The sequence below is a fragment of the Artibeus jamaicensis genome, unplaced genomic scaffold (assembly GCF_021234435.1).
Source record: "Artibeus jamaicensis isolate MK-2021 breed Jamaican fruit bat unplaced genomic scaffold, CSHL_Jam_final contig_729, whole genome shotgun sequence".
NCBI lineage: Eukaryota > Metazoa > Chordata > Mammalia > Chiroptera > Phyllostomidae > Artibeus > Artibeus jamaicensis.
The window spans coordinates 3,637,899-3,663,088 of NW_026521939.1; the positions used below are offsets into that span (position 1 = coordinate 3,637,899).

Below are 25,190 nucleotides of genomic sequence, written 5' to 3' on the forward strand. Positions count from 1 at the left end.
GGGACTCCTCTCCCATATAGCGCAAGAAAAGAGCTACTTGTGGGTTGCCCTGCTCTGGTGAACACCCTAAGGCTCCACCCCTTACTACATAACAGGTGCCTCCAGACAAAAAAAATATGGCCCAAATGAAAGAACAGATTAAAGCTCCAAAAATAGAACTAAGTGATGAAGACCTAGCCAACCTATCATACGCACAATTCAAAACACTGGTAATCAGGATGCTCACAGAAATGGTTGAGTATGGTTGCAAAATAGAGAAAAAAGTGAAGCCTATGCAAACTGAAATAAGAAATATACAGGGAACCAACAGTGAAGGGAAAGAAACCGGGACTCAAATCAATGATTTGAAGCAGAGAAGAACCGAACATTTAACCAGAACAGAATGAAGAAACAAGAATTCAAAAATGAGAGAGGCTTAGGAACCTCTGGGACAACTTTAAACGTTCCAATATCCAAATCATAGGGGTGCCAGAAGGAGAAGAGGAAGAACAAAAATTGAAAACTTATTTGAAAAAATCATGAAGGGAACTTCCCCAATTTAGCAAAGGAAATAGACTTCCAGGAAGTCCAGGAAGCTCAGAGAATCCCAATGAAGTTGGACTCAAGGAAGCACATACCATGGCACATCATAATTACACTACCCAGGATCAAGGATAAGGGGAGAATCTTAAAAGCTGCAAGAGAAAAGGAGAAAGTTACCTACAAAGGAGTTCCCATCATACTCTCAGCTGATTTCTCAAAAGAAACCTTACAGGCCAAGAAGGGGCTGGAAAGAAGTATTCCAAGTCATGACAAGAAAGGACCCACAGCCAAGATTGCTCTATCCAGCAAAGCTATCATTTAGAATGGGGTGGGCAGATAAAGTGCTTCTCAGATAAGGTCAAATTAAAGGAGTTAATCATCACGAAGGCCTTATTATATGAAATGTTAAAGGGACTTATCTAAGAAAAAGATCAAAACCATGAACAGTAAAATGACAACTAACTCACAACTATCAACAACCAAACCTAAAAAAACAACAAAAAACAAACAAACAACTAGAACAAGAACAGAATCACAGAAATGGAGATCACATGTAGGGTTATCATTGGAGAGAGGGAGTGGGGAGAATGGGAGAACAGGTACAGGAATAAAAAGCATAATTGGTAGGTACAAAATAGACAGGGGGAAGTTAACAGTAGTATAGGAAATAGAGAAGCCAAATTACTCATATGTATGACCCATGGGCATGAACTAAGGGGGGGAATGCTGGTGGGAGGAAGGGGGAAGGGAGTAGAGAGGAGAAAAAAATGGGACAGCTATAATAGCATAATTGGTAAAATATATTTAAAAAAGAAATGTTTATACTATTTCTGATATTATCACAGTGTAGGCACGAGTGGGTGAGTTTCTCAATGTCACTATTGTAAAGGGAAAAAAGTAAATCACTCTCCATCTCCCACGCTGGTCACAGAGAAGAGCTCAGTTTATGCTTTGCAGGCACAGTGGTGAGTAACAGGTCCCCGGGCTGGGCTGCCTGGGTTCTTACCCCACCTCTGTCCTTTATCAACTTGGAGTCTCAGCTTTCTCATGTATGTTGGGGGTGGTAAGAGGATTTATTCCAGTGAGCGATTTTTTAAAAAGATTTTAAGAATTTTTATGAGTACTTGAAGAGCAGGAGAGTCCATATTAAGCCTCAAATATAGGTCATTTGTATCAGTGAATCAATGTTCTTTGAAAAAGTTATTTTTCAATTATAGTTGACATTCAATATTATATGCTTTTGGGGTGTTCATTGGAAGGTTGTTTTTTTTTTTTTTAATCCTCACCAGAGGATATGTTTATTGATTTTAGAGAGTGGGAAAGACACATCAGCGTGAGGGAGAAACATCCACAGGTACCTCCCATACGTGCCCCGACCGAGGATCAAATCCACAACCTAGGTACGTGCCCTGACTGGGACTTGAACCCGGAACCCTTTGGTGCACGGTATGACCCTCCAACCAAGTTGCCCACCCATCCAGGGCCATGGGGAGGTTTTCAGAATGAAGTAGAGTGCAAATAAAGTGGCTTATACAGAGCCTGGCGTATGGCAATTTACCTGGTTTTCCAATGCAGTGATAAAGAGAATTTATACGGTGAAAATTTTTACATAGGACACAATAACACTATATTTTAAATAAGCAAATCTATCAACAAGAGCTAGAAGAAAAGACAATGAAATATTAGTAGTGGGTGTGTGGGTGGGGAGGGTCATGATTGTTTTATTGGTTTTGGTTTTCTGTACTTACCAAGTTGTTCTTAAGGCAAATGTATGACATTATTATAACTAGGCGGAAAGAAATACATTTCTTTCAGCCTAACACCAATGGTAAATTTTCAACTTAGAAAATAAACAGAACTGAATTTTTTTTTCTTTCTTTACATTTTTTTAAATAAATTTATTTATTTTTTTGAATTAATTATGCTGTTACAGTTGTTCTATTCCCCCCTTCATTCCCCTCCACCCTGCCCCCCAACCCCACCATTACCCCCCTTTAGTTTATGTCCATGTGTCTCAAGTCCTTTAGGTTCTATATTTCCAATACTATTCTTGCCCCCCCCATCTATTTTCTATCTACTGTCTATGCTACTTGTTTTCTGTACCTTCTCCCCCCGTCTCCTCCCACCTCCCCTGTTGCTAACCCTCCTTAAGATCTTCATTTCTATGTTTCCACTCCTGATCTAGCTGTCCTTTTAGTTTGCTTTCGTTTTAGGTGTGGTTGTTAATAACTGTGAGTTTGTTGTCCTTTCACTGTTCATGTTTCTTTAACTTCTTTTTCTTAGATAAGTCCCTTTAACATTTCATATAATAAGGGCTTGGTGATGATGAACTCCTTGAATTTGGTCTTATCTGAGAAGCACTTTATCTGTCCTTCCGTTCTAAATGAAAGTTTTGCTGGGTAGAGCAATCTTGGTTGTAGGTCTTTAGATTTCATGACTTGGAATACCTCTTTCCAGCCCCTTCTTGCCTGTAAGGTCTCTTTTGAGAAATCTGCTGACAGCCTGATGGGGACTCCTTTGTAGGTGATTGTCCCCTTACCTCTTGCTGCTTCCAGGATTCTTTCCTTCATTTTAATTTTGGCTAATGTAATTATGATATGCCTTGGTGTGTTTCTTCTTGAGTCCAACTTTTTTGGTACTCTCTGAGCTTCTTGGATTTCTTGGAAGTCTATTTCCTTTGCCAGATTGGGGAAATTTTCTTTTATTATTTGTTCAAATAGTTTTTCCACTGGTGGTTGTGTCTTTCCCCCTTCTGGTACCCCTATAATTCGGATATTGGAGCGTTTATAGATGTCCTGGAGGTTCCTAAGCTTCTCCTCATTTTTCTGAATTCTTATTTCTTCATTCCTTTCTAATTGATCATTTTTTTCTTCCTTCTGGTTCACTCCATTGATTTGAGTCCCAGTTTTTTTTTCATCTCTATGGTTTTCCTGTGGAATTCCATTCATTTCCCTTAATTTAGCCTTCATATGTTTCTCTAATTTGTGGCTATAGTCCACCAGATCTGTGAGGAAGCTGATGACCAGTGTTTTAAACTGTGCGTCTGAGAGATTTGCTATTTCTTCGTCACTTAGATTTATCTGTGGGGCTTTGAGGTCTTCCTGCGACATTTTTGGTCTGTTCTGGCCCTTTAAGTGGGAGGAGCGGCGCCTTGGATTCCCAGGTCGCTGGGTTGTGACCCTGTATGTGGGGGTGTGGTCAGAGCGGGGAAATGGCAATGGCGCCGGCGCCGCAGCCACCGCCGGTCCAAGCGCTCACTCCCTCACCCGCGTGCAACCATGCAACCTCAGTCAACTCGCTGCCACCGCCTCCCCACTGACTCCTCCATAGTCGCTCACCCGGTGGGCCGCTTGGTAGCTCACTAAGTCCAATCCTGGGTTTGGAACCCGTGCGACTGGATTCGCGCGTCTGGATTCCGCGCCCGGGTCGACTCCTTTGTAACTCCTCACCCGACGCCGGTTTCGCCCCTTACGGGTCGGGCCGAAGAATTTGTTGTTAGCGGACTTCCGAAAAGTTCAGTATTCCGTGTTCTGGTTGTGTTTTCTGATGCTAATATTTAGTTGTCCCTAAACTTGGTTGTGTGAGGAGGCAGGCACATCTACCTTAAACCTCCATCTTGGCGGAAGTCTCTCTTTCTTTCTAAAAAGCTGCTTTCAGGCCCTGGTTGGTGGCTCAGTTGGTTAGAGTGGATACACCAAGGCTGTGGTTTCAATCCTCATCCTTCTTAAATTCAGATTCAGTGTTCCATGGTCTGTCACAGCTCAGCAGCAACAGCAGCAGCTATTTTACGTGGTACGTAATGTGAACTTGGGCCATTGTTCTCAACTGACCAGGTGGCCTTTTTCAAGGTGGTAGCATGCCTGTCCGCACTCAGAATGCTGGGGAATATGCCCATCTCAGCGTCAAAGTGACTGCTAGTGACAGTGATCCCACATGATAAAGCAGATGTTTTCGTTTCTCTTGCACGACGGCCACAGCCAGAGTAATGTAATATCTAGCCCCGCGGTGGGGCCTTTTGCCGCGCTTGCTCCGTGAAGAGCTCGTGGGGGCGTGCCGCGCGAAGTCGGAGAGGCCTGGGGCCGAAGAGGCGCGGAGGCGTGAGGCGGCAAGGAGGCCGGAAGACAGAGGGTGCCAGAACTGAATTTTAAACTTAGTGTTCATTTAAACATATATTAAAAGTACAGTAATATCGTTACAATAGATGGTAGTAGAGAGGGGAACAATCTTTTGTACAGACCCGTTAAAAACTGGCATTTTTGGAAGAAAAAAAAGAGTCTAAATAATAATGACAAATTCTAAATTATTTCTGAAAATCATATTTGTTCATTATTTATATATTTAGGAAAAAGTAAAAAAATTCTATGTGCTTTATTTTGGATAGTCTTCAAATTGCTAAGGAAGTGAGAGATATTCTATATAGGTTTTGGGAAAAAGAAATCATTTTGAATAGTTCCTTTATTTGGCTCATGGTCATTAAACAACTTCCATGCAAGCAGTATTATTCTAGGAAATAACTGAAACACTGCTACCTGCTGACCTCCCCTACGAGCTGGGACACTGGGCAGACCCTTCAGGTACCTTTATCTCATATGGACTCAGCGTCACGGGAACAATACAGGCCTGCCAGTGAGGGCCGGGCAGAAAAGATGGTCCTGACCTGGCGCTGCTCTCAGTGTTTTCATGGGGAGCAGTGGGTGATGCAGGAGACACTGGTCTGATACAGGGTCTTACGTGCCTGGTTAATCACAGGTGGGCCATTGGGAGCACATCAAGGTTTCAGAGGCAATGAGATCAGCAGAGCTGTGCTTTAGGATGACACTCTGATCAGGAAGGAGGGCTAGGACTAGGCTGGGACGAGTTACAAGTGAGCTGTTATCACTCCTGAAACTAAGGTGATAAAAATGAAAATAGCACAGAAATGAAAGGTGGAAAAGAGATCAATCTAGCCAAAAGGATTTAAAAAGTAATTTGTGGGCTTTGGTGGCTAGAGAGAAATATCTAAGATGCTGGCTAGGTTTCATAACTGGGGAAGAACAGTACATCTAATAGAAACGGATCAGCATAGACAAATGGGGCCAATCTTGTTAAAGCAAGTTGAATTTTAGAAAACTTGAGTTGGAGGTGATGTACGAATGCCCGGTTATCAAATGGAGGCACAAACTGAAGTTGGGAGTTAAGAATGAGGGCGAGCGTATGAATTTCAGTCATTTGCAGAGAAATGGCATCATATATTAATTTCTCACAAACTAGCCTTTGAAAACTAGAATACACTAGTAGTTCCTAGCTTACCAGATCTGAAAGTTTGTTTTTCATGAGAAAATAAATCACCCACTGACATCAAAGTGTATTTTATAACTCGTATTTTGAAAAACTGAGGTAGCTACTAACTCTGTTTTGTAATTGTCTTTAACAAACTAAATAAACTGCATAGACTTTGATTACATCTTAGTAATTTGGCTAGTTTCATTTGACCCTAAATTACCCTATCTGTATGTATTTGGATTGTTTCCATTAAAAAACCCAAAACAAACCAGTCCTTTTACAGGATGAAAGTGCCCCTTTAGTAATAAAATCAGACGCTGCAGTTCCCAGCTGCGGTGGTTCTGACTCGGGTAAACACACTCTCCTACACTGGCAAGGACTGAAGGCTCCTTTGAGGAGAGGGCCCAGGTGCCACAGGGTGTTTACAGCTGTTCTAGGCACACTCATCAGCGGACTGAAGCTTAGAGGTTCCTGGCTCTGTGTGTGTGTGTGTGTGTGTGTGTGTGTGTGTGTGTCTGTCTGTCTGTCTGTCTGTCTGTCAGGATATCCCTGTAGCCTCCTGGCCTTTTCCTCTTGCCCCAGAGGCATGAAGGAAGACTGGCGAGACATGGACTGGGGTAAGAGTCACTCCACTCCCTCTCCTCAGTGTTCAAATGTATACAATCTGATTGGTGTTTCACCATTATAAGTGTTAATTACCAAGTTCAAAACTAATGGGAAGAATGCCTGAGTTTGGAAAAGTCTACCAATCTGCAGAAACAAGTTTAAACCAATAGGCTGAAATGAACACTCACTGAACAGTAGAGCAAAACTTCTGGAGACAAGAGTCACTCTGAAGAGCAGCAGTTTCTGACAAAAAGTTCAGTCTTCAACTGATGTCTATAAAGGTGCTTCAGTAGGTCTATGCATATTCTGAAATTACATGCCAAGCTTGAGTTTCTGCTTTTGAGTGTGTAATATGATCAGTTTCCTAATGGAAATCTGTAGTTTTTATTAGGCTCTCAAAAGGGACCAAGACCCAGAAAAGGTTAAGAACTCCTGTTTATCCACTAGGATGAAGGCTTTCTTAATCTACTACATTCCTTTGCTTCTTAGAGTGGTTATACGGAGTCCAGGTGAGCCAGTCTGCAGTGGTGCAGCCTTATGCTTATAAGCATCCACCCTCCCTGACCTGGAACAGTCACAGTACTGGCAGCCACCACTCCACTGTGGCAACATCTGGCCTGTAAGCAGGCTTTCTTTCACAGGGTCTTTCTCTTTTTCTCCCCCTTCTTCTTTCCTCCTCTCTCTCTCAAATTGGGTACCAATATTTTTAAAAATCAGACTTCACATAAAAATCCAGATTCCTGGCTTCTTTTCAAAAAACTCAGAAAGTCTGGCAACACAGGGCTCTCATTTTGCATGACAAGAATCATCTCAAGCTGAGTAACAACGCTGGCCCCTTCAGACAGGGTAAGTGGGGCTTCAGTTTGTCTCAGTCCTTACCCACGTGTTTTCCTCATTTCTGTTACTTGCCTGACCCCTGGAGATAACTGAATTTCCATGCTCTGTCCCATAAGGTGATGCCTTCAGTGTATGATGTTTCTAGATTAACTGGCCTTAACTGGTAAACTCACAGTCCTCTTGTCTGTCTCTCTCTCTTCTTAATCCTTACCTGAGGATATGCTTATTGATTTTAGGGAGACAGGAAAGGAGGAAGGCAGTGATTGAGGGGAGGGGGGAGAAGAGGAAGGAGAGAAGGAGGGAGAGGGAGGGGAAAGGGAGGGGGAGAGAGGGGGAGTGAGAGTAAGAGAGAGAAAGAAACATTGATGTTAGAGAGAAACATCAACAGGTTGCCTCCTGACTGGGGATGGAACCACAACCTTTCAGTGCACTGGACAATGCTCCAACCAACTGAGCCACCCAGCCTGGGCAGTTTTCCTGTCTCCTGATTTGCTGTCAGGTTGTTATTCACCATTGCTGAGAAAGTAATGGCCTAGTAAGTCTTCGACAATTTTTAAAATCATTGCTTCTATTCTGCTATAGACTCTGAGGCTAGATAACCCAGCTCAGTAGATTCTGCGTGAAAGGCTCTGGATGTACCTGAAGGCAGGGATTAAGTCTAAAAATTCTAGGTAGGCTTTACTGTCATCTTTTCCACAGAGACCTAGGGCAAAATGAATACAGTAAGTTTTTGTGGGTTTTTCTATGAATCAAATATTTCATACAAGGCCTTTAAAGACACTTACTTTAATTTTTTGTTGTTGTTATTTAGTTTTTGATTCTGAGAGACAGTATAATGTACCTTGGTTTTAAAATCTGAAGACAGGTTCTGAGTCCTAGCTCCACTATTTAGGAGCCAGGAGATCATGGAGAAATAACTCGTTCTTTCCAAGTCTCACACTGGCCTATGCAAGGAAGGGGTTACTACTGCCTACGTCACAGGGCTGTCATAAGCATTAAGAGGACACATGTTAGCTCTGGCACTTAGAGGTATTCAGTAATTGTGGTCCCGTCTTCCATATCGCGCTCCAGCTGGGTGACACTTCCCAACCCATAGAAGTGAGGAATCCTTCAAGTCGTTCTTGTGCCCATGCCATTGAATCAACTTGTTCTAATAGCTCACCGATGTGACTTTTAAAACACCCAGAGAGATATGCTTCTTGATCAACATAGCATCTGTAAAATTTCAGTGTCAAGAAATGGCATACAATCTTAGAAAGTATTGATATGAGAAATATGGCATGAATACACATATATGAACAAACCGTATTATTAACCTTTTCTGAAATGTTCATGAAATGATTGGCCTGTTAGCTCAACTAATAAAAAACAATTACCACAGTCTCCAATGACTTTGGCAATTCTGAGATATCTATCATCATAACCTTTTCTATGTTCTTTCAAAGAAATACCTAACTGACACATAGTTATCTGAAAAAAATCTAAGAAATAGTGGGGGGGGGGCTGGGATACAAACAATCCCCCAATAATTAATTCTGTGTAACTAAAGAACCTGGAATAAACTTGACCCGCTTAGAAATAGTTGTTTGAACTGGTCAAGTACTTACCTATGGGTTTTTCCAAAGGACTACTATCTCATGGTTCCTGTGCTGCTACCTGTTTGATTCTTTAGTCACTCAACCAACACTTAAGAAAGTCAATTAGTACAATCATTTTTATTGAGTTTATCAAAGTTAATACTGAGTTTAAGTTGAGAGTTTTTATACCTTAGCTTATAAAGTTCTCATTATGTAATGACTGTTATGATCTCAGAGAGATCATAATCTTCGAACTGCTTTGTTCAGTTGTATATAATTATAGTTCTACCTCTTCATTCAGCAAGACACTTGTGACCAGTACATACCTAATGTTTTAGGAATAATACTTTGAAAGGCAAATTTTGAGGAATTCCAGCCTGAAAATTAGGATCTCAATCATTTCTTAGCAAATATGTTCACTGCAATAAAAAGATTTTGGCTTTATATGGGCCTTTAACTAGTCCATTTCTTCTCATTACATATCACCTGACTCCAGAAATAACGACAACTGCTAATATATACTGAGCCCTTATAATGTGAAAAGCATAACAATGCTATGGTACAATTATTACTATCACTTCCACTTTAAGATGAGAAAATGAAGGTCCAAATCCTGGCCTGGCTTAAAGCCTATCCATACAACACTACATTATCCTAACAATGTAATCAATAATGGCTATCAGTTCAAAGGACTGATTTGTTCCTTTACCATCTAGGCCACATCACAGAGCTACTATGTAAAGCTGAGAAATCCAAATTAAAGAAAACAAATTAGAATCTAACAACACTGCATTTCGGAACATGAACTCCCGAGTGTGACTTTTAAGGAGAGTATGCTGTTCCATGAGATAAATAAGCAAAAACATTCACAATAGAAATAGGAGTGAGGGGGGCTGGGATCACCCCATTTCTTGCACCAAGTTGCCCTTGGGGGCACAACTATAAACACTGGCAGAACTTACGGCCAAGATGGAGGAATGGGTAGATATGCTTTGCTTCCTTGCACAACCAAAAGAAGGGAAACAACCAATTTAAAAACAAACAAACAAACCCCAGAACTGCCAGAAAATCATATTGTATGGAAGTCTGACAACCAAAGAATTAAGGAAGAAACATTTGTCCAGACTGCGCCACAACACAATGCAGTGGGTTGCCCTGCCCTGGTGAATAACTAAGGCTCTGGCCCTTACAATGAAACAGGTGCATCAAGTCAAAGAAATATGGCCCAAATGAAAGAACAGATCAAAATTTCAAGAAAAAAGTAAGTGATGAGGAGATAGCCAACCTATCAGAGGCAGAGTTTAAAACACTGGTAATCAGGATGCTCACAGAAATAATTGAGTATGGCCACAAAATAGAAGAAGAAGTGAAGGCTATGCAAAGTGAAATAAAGAAAAATATACAGGGAACCAACAGTGAAGGGAAGGAAACTGGAACCCAGATCCACAATTTGAAGCAGAAGGAAGAAATAAACATTCAACCAGAACAGAATGAAGAAAGATGAATTTGAAAAAATGAGGAGAGACGTAGGAACCTCCAGGACACTTCTAAATGTTCCAACATCTGAATCATAGGGGTGCCAGGAGAAGAGGAAGACCAAGAAATTGAAAACTTATTTGAAAAAAACATGAAGAACTTCCCCAATCCGGCAAAGGAAACAGACTTTCAGGAAGTCCGGGAAGCTCAGAGTCTCCCAAAGAAGTTGGACCTAAGGAAGAACACACCAAGGCACATCGTTATTACATTAGACAAGATTAAAGATAAGGAGAGAATCTTAAAAGCAGAAAGAGAAAAGGAGACAGTTACCTATGAAGGCATTTCCATAAAACTATCAGCTGATTTCTCAAAAGAAACCTTACAGGTGAGAAGGGGCTGCAAAGAAGTATTCCAAGTCATGAAAGGCAAGGACCTATATCCAAGATTGCTCTATTCAGCAAAGTTATCATTCAGAATGGAAGAGCAGATAAAGTTATTCCCAGATAAGGTGAAAGGAGCTCATCATCACCAAGTCCTTATTATATGAAATGTTAAAGGGACTTAGCTAAGAAAAAGAAGATCAAAACCGTGAACAGTAAAATGACAACAAACTCACAACTATCAAGAAACTGAAAAACAAAAACTCACAACTGAACTTCAAAAACAAAAAAGAAAACGAACTAAGCAGCCCTGACTTGTGTAGCTCAGTGGATTGGGTGTGGGCTGGGAACCAAAGGGTCGCCAGTTTGTTTCCCAGTCAGGGTACATGCCTGTGTTGTGGGCCACGTCCCCAGCAGGGGGCGCGTGAGAGGCAACCACACACTGATGTTTCCATCTCTCCTTCCCTTTCCCTCTGTGTAAAAATGAACAAATAAAATCTTAAAAACGAGCTATGTAAAAAACTAGAACAGGTACAGAATCACAGAAATGGAGATCACATGGAGGGTTATCAGCAGGGAAGGGGCAGGGGAGAATGGGGGAAAAGGTACAAGGAGTAAGAAGCATAAATGGTGTCATACAAAATAGAAGGGGGTGTAAAGAACAGTATAGAAAATGGAGAAGCCAAAGAACTTATATGTATGACACATGGACATGAACTAAGGAAGGGGAATGCTGGAGGGATGTGGGGTGCAGGGTGAGGAGGATAAAGGGGAGAAAAAAGTGGGACAACTGTAATAGCATAATCAATAAAATACACTTAAAATAAACACTGGCAGAATACTACAGACATTATTAAATGTTCAAAGCATGACCATGATATTGTGACTATTTTTTAAAAATGTGCCCAAATGTAAGCAAGGCAAGGGTCAGAAATGGCACTAAAGAAGACCGCTAGGTACACTGGCTTTCACTACTACGAGAAGTGTTTCCAGGCTCTTACCGTACTAAACCTTGTGTTTTTCCAAGTCCAAACAGAGTTTCTTTCTGGATTAGGTCAGAAATCACTAGGGCAAAGGTAGCCAGCTCACAGAATACTGACTTGCTGCCTGAACTTTGAGTCCCTGTGATTTGCTGCCTGAACTCTGAGGCCCGGTGATTTGCTGCCTGATCTTTGAGGCCTTGTGATTTACTGTGTGTGAGTGGTATTGGGCAAGAGAGCACAGTGAGAAGGCTGTCCTGGCTCTCTCTAGAGACTGTCCTCTGTCATATCTGTTATGTGGCATTTAATAACTATCCTGTATTCAGTGCTGGAGATACCCAGCAACTCAGAAAGTGATCCAAAAACTACTGGTATGTACCAGTAAACAATGCCTTAGGTGTTGTTTTTAAACCATTCTGTTATGATTTACATATTATAAAATGAAGTATCCTTTTCAGGTTTAGTTTGCTCTTATGCTTCTTGTACACTAATGTTTGAGTAGTCTTTGCTTCCTCAACCAAATTCTGAGCTCCCTGAGGTCAGAAACCAACCAACAGAACTCTATCACCACAACTGAGATTTGCTAGCACAAAGCTGGGCTCTGCAGATTTGTAGATGAAAATGAAACCAACAAAAATTTGACTCCATAATTTCTTAGAACCTCTATCAGAATCACCTAGAAAGCTTGGTGATATCTGGGAAACAGGATATTAAAATGGTACATGAGCGAGAGGGCCAGGAATGTACATGTTAAACAAACCAGCCCCTGTGCATGAGATTCTTATTCACACACAGTTTGGGAACTAGACAGCTGTTCATGCAGGCAGATCTCGTTTTATTGTACTTCAATTTAATGCACTTCACATGTGTTGTTTTTTTTACAAATTAAAGGTGAGGCCCTCCACCAGGGCAAAAGATTATAACTTGCTTTATTGTGATACTTTATTGCTGTGGCCTAGAACCAAAACCAAACCTGCAATATCTCTGAAGCATGCCTGTAAAAATAAACACTTCCATGCCCTAAATATGTTTCAGACAAGGAATGGGAAAGGTGTAAACAAAATAAAGTTTCAATAACATTTCTAATCTCCATTGTTCTTCTCTTTAGTCCTTCCTCTCACCACTGCCCAAACCATCCTCCTAAAACACAGTTCTGATCAAGCCCTTCCTTTTCTCAGAACCTTTCCAACATGAGAAATTAAAACTCACAGACATTCATCTAGCTGTTTGGGCCACAGAATTTCCATCCTGGACCCATAGTCCAATTTGTCTGTAACCTCACAGAGAAGGCCCCAGCGCTGGTAAATGCTGTGGTGACTTACTCCAAGCCGGGATTGGCCACACTCTGGCACTATACCAAAGTTGAGCTGATTCCTCCGACAACTGCTGAGATCCCAACAACTATTCAGAGATTGAAAAAATTAGTCAATAGTGCTCAAACTGATAGCTTCCAACAGTTCACAGCTAAGGAAACTGCTGAATGCTTTGGTGGCCATTAAGGTGTGGGTGTGGTTTGACCTCAGCGTCAACAAGATCATAGGCAAGCATGGTGTCACTGGCTGCAATGTTTGAAGATCCATCTTTTACATCTGTTTCTTTCTGGTTTATTATTTTAATGTTCTTGGACCATGAATGATCAGAATGGTTTTTGAGTAAAAAAAATTCAAAAGAAGAAAAAAATTACAACACACAGTTGGAAACTTGTCCTTATGGCCCTGACTAGCTTGGCTCAATGGGTTGGGCATCCTCCGGCAAAGTGAAAGTTCACTGGTTTGATTCTTAGTCAAGGCACATGCCTGGGTTATGGACCAGGTCCCCAGTTGGGGGCATGCAGAGGCAACCCATCCATGTCTCTGTCACACATCGATGTTTCTCTCCATCTCTGCTGCCCTCCCTTCCCTCTCTCTAAATAAGTAAAATCTTAAAAAAAAAAAACATGTACAGCCTGCTTACAATCAACATAACTTTTAAAGAGTACAAATGCGGCAGCCAGAATGCCTGAGTTCAAACCCCAGCTCCACCAATTAGTTGTGTGACTTCAAGCAAGTCACCTAAACTCTGTTCCTCAGTTTCCTCATCTGTAAAATGGAGATGTTCATAGTATCTTCTTGACTGGGTTGTGGATTAGATAAATTTACCTGTGCATAGCACTCAGAATAGTGCCTGGGATGTATTAAGTGCAATTTAAGTGTTAACTATTACTATTATTGTGATTAAGCCCTTCTATTCACCTATTCACACTCTAGTCCCATATATTAATTCCTGCTCCTTGCTTATCTTTCCATATCACACTGTTCTTTCCATCCATAACACAGTTCCACACCATCTGAGTCAAAGTGTCCAGCTGACAAGACCCAAATTAACTTTCATTTGAATGTCTTTAATGACTAACTGCCCCCACACTCAAATTAATCCTTCCTGCCTCTGTGCACTAACTTAATCTTGATTTGTGCATGTTTTGCCATTTCATAGACTATAATTTCCCTGAAGAAGCTGGTATAGTTTAGTCAGTATGCTCACGAAAATGAGTCTTGGGTTCCAAAGCAGGTCCTATTTATTCTCTTATTTCCCACTTGTAAGTTCAGGAAAATAATATTTGCTGTGAATGAGGTTTAAGTGATAACTTCTATCTATAACTATTCAAAAACCCTACTGTACGGTGGTATTAAAATAATTATTAATAGTTGTGTTTACTGAGTGCCAGCTACGAAAGTACTGTCAGCACCATTGAGCATATGGTATACCCAGGTTAGCTGTTTACAAAACAGCCATAAACATAAACAAACCAAACAACTCATTCAGCAGGAGCAGTCAGCACAGGCTGTGGGGTATGCCTGAGGGTGGAGGGGAGAGTAAACCTCTTTCGTATTGGTCTTTCACAGAGTGACATGAGGGCCACCCCCAATGAACCAACCAATGGGCTTCGGCGGGGAGGGCTGATATATGAGGGGACAACAGCATCTGGGCTCTCACTTTATCCTTTCCACCAAAGTAGGAGGGCAACCCTCTCGGGCACTGACAGGGCTGCATCTTGCCCTACCAAAGATTACCAGTTAGACCCACAGTCTGAATTTCACTTGCTGTTTTCTTCCTAAAGAAAACTTCCTTTTGCACAAGTTCAGATTTTTGCCCGTAAGCTTGGGATCACAGAACTGGTTCCAGCCTAATCCCACTGTGAGTGTGCGGTTTCACTTTCGCCTTCGTTACCCTGTTTTTTTTTTTTTTTTTTGAAAATGTATTTATTAATGAGAGACAGAGAGAGAGAGATCGATGGGTTGCCTCTCATGCGCCATGGCCAGGGATGAAACCCACAACCTTTTGGTGTGCGGGACAACACGCTCCAACCGAGCCACCCAACCGGGGCCCGTTACCCTATTTTAAAAGGGGAGCAGTCGTTTCGTCTTGTATGGCATGTAGTGGTTGGTCAATTAGACCTGAAGCCCAGCCTGGCATCAGAAGCCTAATCGATTCCGTACGTATTCTCGTAGTCCGCAGCAGGTGCTCCTTGGGGGCAGGCACCCCTTCGTCTCCCCACCAGGTATGTGGAAACGACGGCCCCTCCTTCTCGCCCTGGGCAGATTCTGGGGAGAGAGGCTGACGCTAATCCCGGAGGGGAAACAGGCGAGGCCCAGAGACCCGCCGTGCAGACGTGGGCTTCTCGGAAGAGATGGGGAAGTTGGCCAAGTTGGGGTCCAAGCCTCAAGCCCAGGACTGCAACTGCTCAGGAGAGCCCCGCGCGCCTCCTCGGACCTCTAACCCCACGCCCGTCCTCCACATCCCGCCTTTACATCGAGCTCAGGTCGCCCACTTTCTATCATCCGCCGCGGGGCTGCTTACCACTGCGCTCATCCCGAGGCTCACCAAGCCGTCTCCCCCTGCCTGGACCCTGCGGAAGCAGAGGAGGAGTGAGCAGCTTCACTCCCGGAAGTAACTTAAGACTGCCAAGAAGAGTGCCTGGCCCTCCCGACCATAGATGAGAGGTCGCACTGTTTCCCAGCCCCCTCAACCCCACGACCTCCCTGCTGCCTAGAGCGGCCACTCCCAGGCCGTGGAGTTTGACGCATGCGTACTACGATCGGCCCCGCCCCTTCCTCTTCAGGAACCGCTAGGGCCCGGAGGCTGGGTTTGAGTCAGGTGTACGTGTCCGCTACTTTCAGGAGGGTGTTTCTGAGGAAATTTGCCCAGAACTTAAAACAATATTACAGGTCCTCACTGTACTTCCATGGTTCTCTTTTGCCATCACATTTTACGCAGAAAGTCAGGACCATGGCTAAAGTACCATTTAGAATAGGAATTAAAATGACATTACCGCGTTTTTTAATGTTTTAAATCGCTGGTTTGAAGTTTATCATTTGGGTGACTTTTTCTACCTATCAAATTACTAAAGAGTAAAAAGATTGGTGATGACTCGTGTTAGTGCCGGGAGTGTGTGACCTCATTTTTCTGGAGGATAATCTGGTAAAACATCAGCATTGTGTGTGTGTGTGTGTGTGTGTGTGTGTGTGTGTGTGTGTTAAAAGACAACATAAAAACTACCACTTTAACCATGTTACGTGTGCAGTTCAGTGGCATTAAGTATACCCACATTGTTTTGCAGCCATCATTACCATACATTTTCAAGACTTTTTAAATCTTTCCAAACTGAAGTTTCATGTCCCTTCAACACCTCCTCATGGTCCCTTCCCCCAGCCTCTGGTAACCCCTCATTCTACTTCGTGTCTCTGAATTTGACTACTCTAGGTACCACACATAACTGGAATAGTACAGCATTTTGTTGTGACTGGTTTATTTCACTTAGTACAATGTCCTCAAGGTTCATATAGGTTGTAGCACATACCAGAATTTCCTTCCTTTTTAAGGCTGAATAATTTTCCAGTGTATGTATATATATATCCCATTTTGTCTATTCATTTGTTGATGAACACTCTGGCTGTTTCCACCTTTTGGTTATTGTGAATAATGCTGCTAATAAATGAGTGTGCAAATACCTGTTCAAACTTATGGTTTCACTTGTGTTGGCTGCATGTTCTAAAGTGGAATAGCTGCCTCCTATAATTCTATTTTTAATTTTTAAAGAGCTACCATACTCTGCCCTGCCTGGGTTGTTCAGTTGGTTGGAGTGTCATCTCCTAAACCAAAAGGTTGCAAGTTTGGTCCCCAGTCAGGGCATGTACCTAGGTTGTGGGTCAGATCCCTGGTTGAGGTGTGTACGGGAGGCAACCAATTGATGTATCTCTCTCACATTGATGTCTGTCTTTCTCACTCTCAATAAGTATATCCTTGGGTGAGAATTAAAAAAATTGAGACTCAATATATTGTTATCCATAGTGGCTGCACTGTTTTATACTTCTACTAGCTGTGCACAAAGTTCTAATTTTTCATCCAGTGGGTGTGAAATGGCATCTCAGTGTGGTTTTGATTTGCATTAGTGATGTTCAGCATCTTTTCATGTGCTCGTTGGCCATTTGCATATCTTCTTTGAGAACTATTTGTTCAAGTCCTTTGTCCATTTAAATTTTTTAAGATTATTTATTTACTTTTAGAGAGAGGAGAAGGGAGGGAGAAAGAGCAGGAGAGAAACATTGATGAGCTAAAGAAACATCAATCCGTTGCTTGTTGTACGTGCCCTGGGACTGAAACTACCACCCAATCACATGTCCTAACCTAGAATGGGACTGGGGACTTTTGGTTCTATGGGACAATGCCCAACCAACCGAGTCACATCAGTTAAGGCAATTCAAGTCCTTTGTCCATTTGAAAAATTGGATTGTTTGTTTTTGAGTTGTCGAGTTGTAGGAATTCTCTATATTTTACGTGTATTAGCCCTTTATTAGATATGTAATTTATAAATATTTTCTCCAATTTTATTGTTGTCATTTCATCGTATAGTGTCCTTTAATAAACAAATGTTTTTATTTTTGATGTAGTTCAAGTGATTTATTTTTTCTTTTGTTTCTTGTGTTTTTTGTGTTACAGTCAGAAAATCATTTCTGAACGCAACATTATGGAGATTTTCCCTTTTGTTTCTTCTAAGAGTCTTATAGTTTTAGCTCCTACATTTAGGCATTTGGTCTATTTTGAGTTATTTTTTATGTTGTGTTAAGTAAGGATCCAACTTCGTTCTTTTGCATGTGGATGTTTAGCTTTCCCAGGACCATTGTTGAAAAGAGTATCCTTTCCCCAAAATTTCCCCAGGCCAAAGAACATATATGCATATAAGTGTAGTCCATGGAGAGGGACAACAATGAGGTGATGGCAGGGGGTGGAGGTTGAGGAGACAGGGGCTGGGTCGAGAGAGGCAAACTGGGGGCTAAATGGGGATATCTGTAATAGTGTGAACAATAAGGAAAAAAGAGCATCCTTTGTCCATTGAATGATCTTGACATCCTTGGAGCAAATCATTTGACTATATATGCCAGAGTTTATTTTGGGGCTCTCTAGTTAGTTAGTTTCTGTTTTTCTTTATGACAGTTTTAATCAAAACCAGTGTTTTGATTACTAAATCTGTTGTAAACTTCGATCTTTATTTAATTTAAATTAGTTAAATTTAACTTAAAGAGGCCATATGGGACCAGTACTTTCAATTTAGTTTTTGAGCTGAAAGAAGAGGACAGAGACATTTCAAGCTTGAGGTTTGACTACTTGTCACACTGTTTTTTTTTTCATCCCCATTCCAGTTGAACTCTAGAATTCACATTCACTCCCCGCTCCTCACATTAGAAATAGTGGGAATAATTACCTGCATATAAATTTCCATTGACTGAGGCAAGGAAAACGTTTTGTTGTGGGACTGTTACCAAACTCAAGGGGTTCACTGCTTGGGGTGTTCTATTCAAGAATGAGATGTGGTTGTCCCAGGGATAACTTATATTTTTGTAGCAAGAAAAGGAAACGGGATTAATATTCAAAGCTGTTTCCAGGAAGGGAGGCTTAGCCATTGCTTATATTCACTATTTGGTCAATTACATGTTGATTTCTTCTTTGCAGTTGGCTACATTTATACATTAGGTTCCTGCCAAGCTCATCCTGTTTACAACTGGTCTGAAAAATACATCTTAACATTTGGCAAGAATAGCATGTAGTAAGAATAGCCTAGACCTTGAAACCTGTGTCTTATATAACAAGACCTTGTGGGAAAAATATGACCAAACTCTTATTTGTTCTTCAGAATACTTAATATTTTGGGGTGAATGGGGGATGATGATAACAATGGTTATGTTTTCAAAAAGCACAAGTAGCTTGTACTCAGTATTCTTTCAAACCTAAGAATGTGAATGCAGGGAAATGTGGCAGCAGCAAGTCAGCACTATAATCATACCTTACATTTACTTATACAGTGCTTTACAATCCACATACATTATCACCACTGATCCTTAACCTATCCAGTGGATGAGGAAATTGAGGTTCAGGTTGAATAAGTCCTAGACCTAATAAATGGCAGAGTTAACCAATTTCATAGTTGACTTTTGTGAAAGACCAAGGCGAATTCATTCACTCTGCCTATGTTTATTGAGCTTCCACTACGTGTCAGCACTGTTGCAGGCTCTGGGGGATCATTGGCAACCCCCAAAACTACTTTAGTCAAGACCTCATCTGCTTTCCTCTCCACTGCCAAGTGCCTAGTGTGGTAGATAAGGTCTCAGCTTGTAACTCTCCCTCCCATTATTATTATTATTTCAGTATCTTGCTCTTTCTCTTAAAGAGATAGATGATCGTGCTTCCAGGGGCAGGTTTGATGCCTGCTTGACTTTCCCCTGTTCCCCCAAGTTAAACTCTAATGGGGCAGGGACCTTGTCTTTTCTGTTCATTACCACTCTTTTTAGAGTGCCTGGCACATAACAGGAACCCAGGAAATATTTGTTCATTGGCTGGATGTCAGGGCATGCCTACTTCTACAGTGAATGCCCAGAGACCTGGTCTCAAAATTTAGAAGACGCCTTGGGGACCTCCAGGAGGAAGAATAAACGCGCACCTCCTCTGTCCCTAGGAGTGAAGGGAAACCCGGCCCTGACCCCGCCCCCGCCTTGACGCAGGCGCACGTGACGCGCGCCGTCGCGCGCTGTTTCCGGAACTCGCTGCCGGGGTCTCTGCTTCAGCTACCTTTTCCGCCGGTGCCGTCGCCGCGGAACTCTGCGAGTAGAACAGCCCGGTTCGGCCCGGGCGGAGCCGGGGTTCCGGCCTCCTTACAGAATGGAGATAATCAGGAGCAGTGCGTGTCCCGCATGCACCTCCCCGCGTCCCGGCGGTTCCCCTCACTCGGTCTGCTAGGCCCGGGCAACAGTCGGCCGATCTGCTTGATGGGCCTGAGGCTGAGGCAGCCTGTCAGGAGTTTGCCCCGCTAACCCTTCTCCGGGCCGTGCGCCCCTCGGGGCCTAGTTCTCCGGCCCCGGCACCCCTTAGGGCCTTGCTTCTTCCTGATCCGTACACCCTCAGTCCCCGTTCCCTTTCGGTCCATGCATCCTTCTGAGACTTGACGTTGTACGTTTCTTAGCGTCCCTCCAGGACTTGCCCTCGGGCCCCAGGCCTTTGGAAATCCTTCGCCCTCCTTCCCACTCCCGTTAGGCGCTTGTGGGCAGGCAACCAGGCCACCGGTTCTGAGCTTCTCGGTTTCTCCACAGATTTTAAGAGTAATCTTCATAAAGTGTACCAGGCCATAGAGGAAGCGGACTTCCTTGCCATCGATGGGGAGTTTTCAGGTATCCCACTCTTGCAAGCTCGCGGCTAGCACCTTGCATTGCGTAGCTAGGACGAATCCTGGCACCCTGCCCCTGACTTTTGCTTGCTGGCCCGTTTTCTTTCCACGAGTCTCAACATTTCCTCTTACATGTTTCAGAAGCAGGGAAGTAGATTTGTGATTACTGGTGCTCTGAGGGTTGCAGAGACTATGATTTTGATGATGCTTAAAACATTTTGACAGATGGGTAGTAGAGAGCTTGACGTTTAGGGTCAGGGTTCTTTTGGTTGTGTGTGTGTGTGGTAAAAATGTAACACAAAATTGCCCATTTTTACCATTTTAAAGTAGTTTTGCAGATAACTGTCATACAGTACATTCACATTGTTGCATATCCATCTCATGAACTTTTTCATCTTACCAAAGGGAAGCTGTCCATCGAAGAACAACTTCCAATTCCTCCCTCCTCCCCCCGCCTCTGGCATCCACTGTTTCTGTCTCTGTGATTTTAACTATTGTAGGTATTTTCGTAAGTGGAGTCATACAATATTTGCCCTTTGTGACCGACTTCAGGGTCGGGCTTTATGCATCTGTGGAAGTGTTCATTGCCTACTTTGGCATGGGTGTGTATGTGTATGTAGTACTTCAACACAATTGCAAGGATTTTTTTCCTTTGTATCAAAGACTAATTTTTAAATCATTGAAGTCAGTATGAACAGTAGACTGTCTTTGGTATAGGCATCCATTTTCCCTACCTGATTTTACATATTTAAAATTTCATCAGCTCTTTCTAAAGGAATCCATGCTGGGATTCCTTGGTTTTAATTATACATGCCTTTTGTAGTTGGACTCGATTCTGTGGGAAGCTAAGAGTTTTTACCAGAAATCATTTTCTCTTGACCTTGAAAATCTTTGTTGTGTAGATGTTACTCCAGACTCTAACAATAATGTACTTCAGAATTTGTTGATACCACATTGTGCATTAAAATTTGAAAGCAACAAAACTAAATTATAGAGATTGCTTTCTTTAATCATTACTGTGTTTTGAAATCTGTTTTAGACACTGGAACTGCCTAATCTTAAATTGAAACATTCATATCACTAAATTCGTTATTACAGAGTTTAGTTTGGTGACCAGTGAATAAATGCTAATTTTGAAAAAGTGAAGTAAGGAGCATTTTGTAATTCATGAGGCTATAAAATTATAGAGCCTCGGAATAGCTTTTTTACATTAAAAATGACGTTTTTACATTAGCATTTACTAAAAAGTTAACTCTTCTTAAAATCTAGGAATCAGTGATGGACCTTCAGTCACTGCATTAACAAATGGTTTTGACACTCCAGAAGAAAGGTATCAGAAGCTTAAAAAGGTAAGTAGATGTGCTAGAGAATCTTTTTTTCCCCCATGTCGGTCCTCCTTACATTGAATTATAAAGAAATATAATCATTAAACTAGCACATTGACTTCTCTACCCCAGCTATGAAACAGTATTTTAGTGTTATTTAAAATAACAGCAAAAATAATTGTTTGCTGGAAAACATTTTTGGGGAAGATTAATATTTGCATTGTTAATTTGATGTATAGGAAATATGATATGGTTATTTTGACCATTTGGAAATAGGCCTAATATTATGATGCTCTGGATGGTGGATAGGTGCTTAATTAAGATATGGTGTATATAAATTAATAATACTTCTAATGCATAATCTGCAGTCTGTTTAATTGGAAGTATTCTGCCAAAGTCAAATTGAGTAATTAGAAAGCCCACCTAATTGAGAATAGTGTTGCTTGATAGAATATACAGCATTGTTTTGACAGATGTTTTATTTCCCTTTTCCAGCATTCCATGGACTTTTTGCTGTTTCAGTTTGGCCTTTGCACTTTTAAGTATGACTACATAAATTCAAAGTAGGTTGTTTTCACAAGTGGTGGGAATTCTTTTGTCATGGTGTAATAAAACCCTCTAAATCTCCTTTTACCTTATTTTTCCAGGTATATAATAAAGTCATTTAACTTCTATGTTTTCCCGAAACCCTTCAGTAGATCCTCCCCAGATGTCAAATTTGTTTGTCAGGTTAGTAGCATAATTGAATTTTGTTTTGTTTTGGTTTTTTTCCTGTTGTAACTTGCTGATGAGTCAATGTGTATATGTGGACTCTGAATTCGCTTTAAAATTTGGTTCTCCCACTAACTTTGGTTTTTGAGCAAATCATTTCACCTTTCTGACCTTCAGTTTTAGGGTTGTAAATTAATTACACTTCTATCTCCTGCTTTACTTCTTAATGAATTAAGGAATCAAGTGAGAGGCAGAAATCAGAGCTTAGCTTTATTATTAGTAAAACTTTGAGAACTGCACGAAGTGTTCCAGGTATAGCCACAGAATGGCTTTGAGAACTTGGCTTCGTAATGCAGCTCTATTTGGGGTTTTAATATCTCGCACCTGAACTGAACTTATAGCTCAGGACCTGCAGGCTTCCTCCCATCTCATTCTTTATGCACCCACCTCCAGGGGTAGAGCTTCATTTTTCAGAAGAGTAGAGTATATGTGTATCCTGTCTAAAAAGAGAGAACCCAGAAGGAGCTAAACTACATACCCTTAGTTCCTTTTCCCAAGCTTAGCAATTAGTAAAGGAAGGGTGGAAAGAAACTTCCTTCCAGAGGAGGAGAGGTCTTCCTTTGTGAGCCAAGGTAAGCATACAGGAGATTCTCCCTTATAACATCCCCGTTAGGGTTGTTGTAGCTGAGCTGGTATATACTCAGTAAATATCAATGTCCTTTTTCTTTGTTCTTAATGATTTGTTATAATGGATAAAGTGAATGTGAATAAGTATTTTAGTGTGGATATGTGATTAAAGATGAGTGTTAATCTTTTTCCACTTATAGTCTTGTGCCCTAGCTTCTGTCCCAGTAGCAACATTAGTTCATTTGAGTCTTCCTGACTTTCCTTTCTCCTGCATGTAAATAGTAATGCAGTTAAGAAATCCTTCAGGGAAGACTTTTGAGTGACTGCATCATGTCAAATTCTTTCTGTAATAAGGCAGATATTAGCAAATCGAGAGATAATCTCAGTTATGTTTGGGGCTGAAGAGAAAACATGAATGTAATTTTGGTTTCATAACCTGTTTTCTTAAATTAGCAAATAAACCATAGTTGATATTTTCTTTGCCCTGCAATTAGTTAACAGCTATTTAACAGTCACCTCGGTATAGGATACTTAAGTAAACAGTATTTGTAGATTCTTCACTGAGAGGAAAATAGGCTCAGTTTGGAAATTTGCGTGGCTTCAGTTTTCCAGCAGTACCAGCAGAAGAGAGTTACTTAAAGTGGGTTCCATGGCTTTAGCCAGAGATTAAAAAAAACCCAAGACCCTAAAGATTCTATCACAAATTCTTAATAATAATCAGATATAGTAAATTAGCAGAAATCAAAACCAATATTCAAATATCAGTGCATTTCTACTGTTCACTTACACACTGTTAGGTGAAATAAGTCCTATAGAGAAAGACAAATACTGTATGATCTCACTTCAATATGTATTTTTTTAAAAATTGAACTAAAAAAAGCAGTGCCATTGAGGCATGTTAGGGTAGATTATCTGTTCTAAAAGATTAATACAAGTAAGGTTATTCTAGGAAATACATTGGAAAGTTTAGAGGAACTCTATTCACTGGACACAGCTATGTTGTGGCTACCCCTGGAATACTTAAGATAGTCCTAGTTGCCATCATTCCTTAAAGAAGAAAAAGATACATACTTGAAGATAAGCCAGAGACTAATATTTTAAATGGAAGGAGGGATAAAAACGCTGTAATTCTGTAATCAGGAAAAGCAAAGGCAAAAAAGGTTTAGATTTAGCATGTAAACTTGTGATTTGTATGGATAAGGTAAATGATAGTGTCTTTGAATGTTCTGTCTTTTCCTCCATCTAAGGTGGTTTTTGTTTTGTTTAAAATTCTATGACTGCAGCATAGTCAACATCTTATAAGGGAGTTAGGATCTAGAGTCGACAAGTAGGGTAAAAATCACATCTAGTCAAAAATCGCTCTTCAGAAGCTCTTGTCATCCTTCAAGTAGGTGGATATGGGGGTGGGGATAAAACAACCTAATGTGCTTTTTGAAAAGCAAGTGTTGGTACTCACAGTGAGATGCTCACACACTAGGCAGGATATGGAGGGTTGGGTGGACTGAGAACCAAATACACTCCCAGTAAATGTGCCCATCCTATGGAATGACAGGCAGAATAGCATGGTATTCACGTTGTTTTCATAACTCTTCTCTTTCTTCTCCCTTTTTCTGGCTGAACATCTGTAGTTGAATTAATGGAAGATGATACACAGTGAAAAATGAAACGTTGCTGCTATCTATAGAGTAAAACATGAGTTTTTTTTTGTAATGCTCTCTTCTCCAAACCTCTTCCTTCCCATTTCACTTCTTTTTCTAGGTTTTTATGTGCATGTATACATATACCATATGTCTACACATATACCTAGAATTTCAGCTTTTTTTAATATACACAGAATCCTAATATTTATATTTTATATAAATTGCATTTTTCACTCCACATCTTTATATATTATATATCTGTACTATTTACATAGTACAGATATGTATAAATTTATTGAATTGGAATTTAGAAGCTTTCCAATGGTTCCCAATTTAAACAGTGCAATAGTCAAATCCACGCGCAATATACTTTTGTGTAAATATAGGAGTATTTTTATAGGACAGATTTTCTAGCAGTGGAATTGTCTTCCCAAATAGCTGTGTTCATCTCTTGAATCCTGAAAATGGTACATTTAGCACAAATCAAAGGTGGTGGATAGTAAACCACAAATACATTGTGTTGATTCAAAGGATTTAAAAGACTATAGTAAAATT

At 41.1% G+C, this 25,190-nt stretch overlaps 2 protein-coding genes and 1 pseudogene across 8 annotated transcripts in view; 2 read left to right on the plus strand and 1 right to left on the minus strand.

The window, feature by feature from the left end:
- BFAR (bifunctional apoptosis regulator) overlaps window positions 1-15,673 on the minus strand; it is a 29,246-nt gene extending 13,573 nt beyond the window's left edge. The window contains exons 1-2 of one of the 6 annotated variants that reach the window (XM_037141227.2): window positions 15,478-15,672; window positions 6,579-6,696 (exon numbers count right to left, since the gene is read on the minus strand). The gene's annotated coding sequence lies outside the window, so the exon portion shown is untranslated. Of the gene's footprint in view, window positions 1-6,578; window positions 6,697-7,866; window positions 7,944-11,661; window positions 12,035-15,116; window positions 15,222-15,477 lie in introns of those variants that run through there. The other 5 variants (XM_053672139.1, XM_037141230.2, XM_037141225.2 and 2 more) reach the window with 5 other exon arrangements.
- LOC128628416 (ATP synthase subunit g, mitochondrial-like) lies at window positions 11,594-13,212 on the plus strand (annotated as a pseudogene).
- A 4,017-nt stretch (window positions 15,674-19,690) lies between the features above and the next one.
- Window positions 19,691-25,190, plus strand: part of PARN (poly(A)-specific ribonuclease) — a 192,057-nt gene continuing 186,557 nt past the window's right edge. For both annotated transcript variants that reach the window (XM_037141231.2, XM_037141232.2), the window contains exons 1-5: window positions 19,691-19,849; window positions 20,259-20,336; window positions 21,602-21,681; window positions 22,153-22,220; window positions 22,305-22,386. In XM_037141231.2, coding sequence (XP_036997126.1) covers window positions 19,831-19,849; window positions 20,259-20,336; window positions 21,602-21,681; window positions 22,153-22,220; window positions 22,305-22,386 — 327 coding nt within the window. In that variant the 5' untranslated portion in view covers window positions 19,691-19,830. The remainder of the gene's footprint in view (window positions 19,850-20,258; window positions 20,337-21,601; window positions 21,682-22,152; window positions 22,221-22,304; window positions 22,387-25,190) is intronic.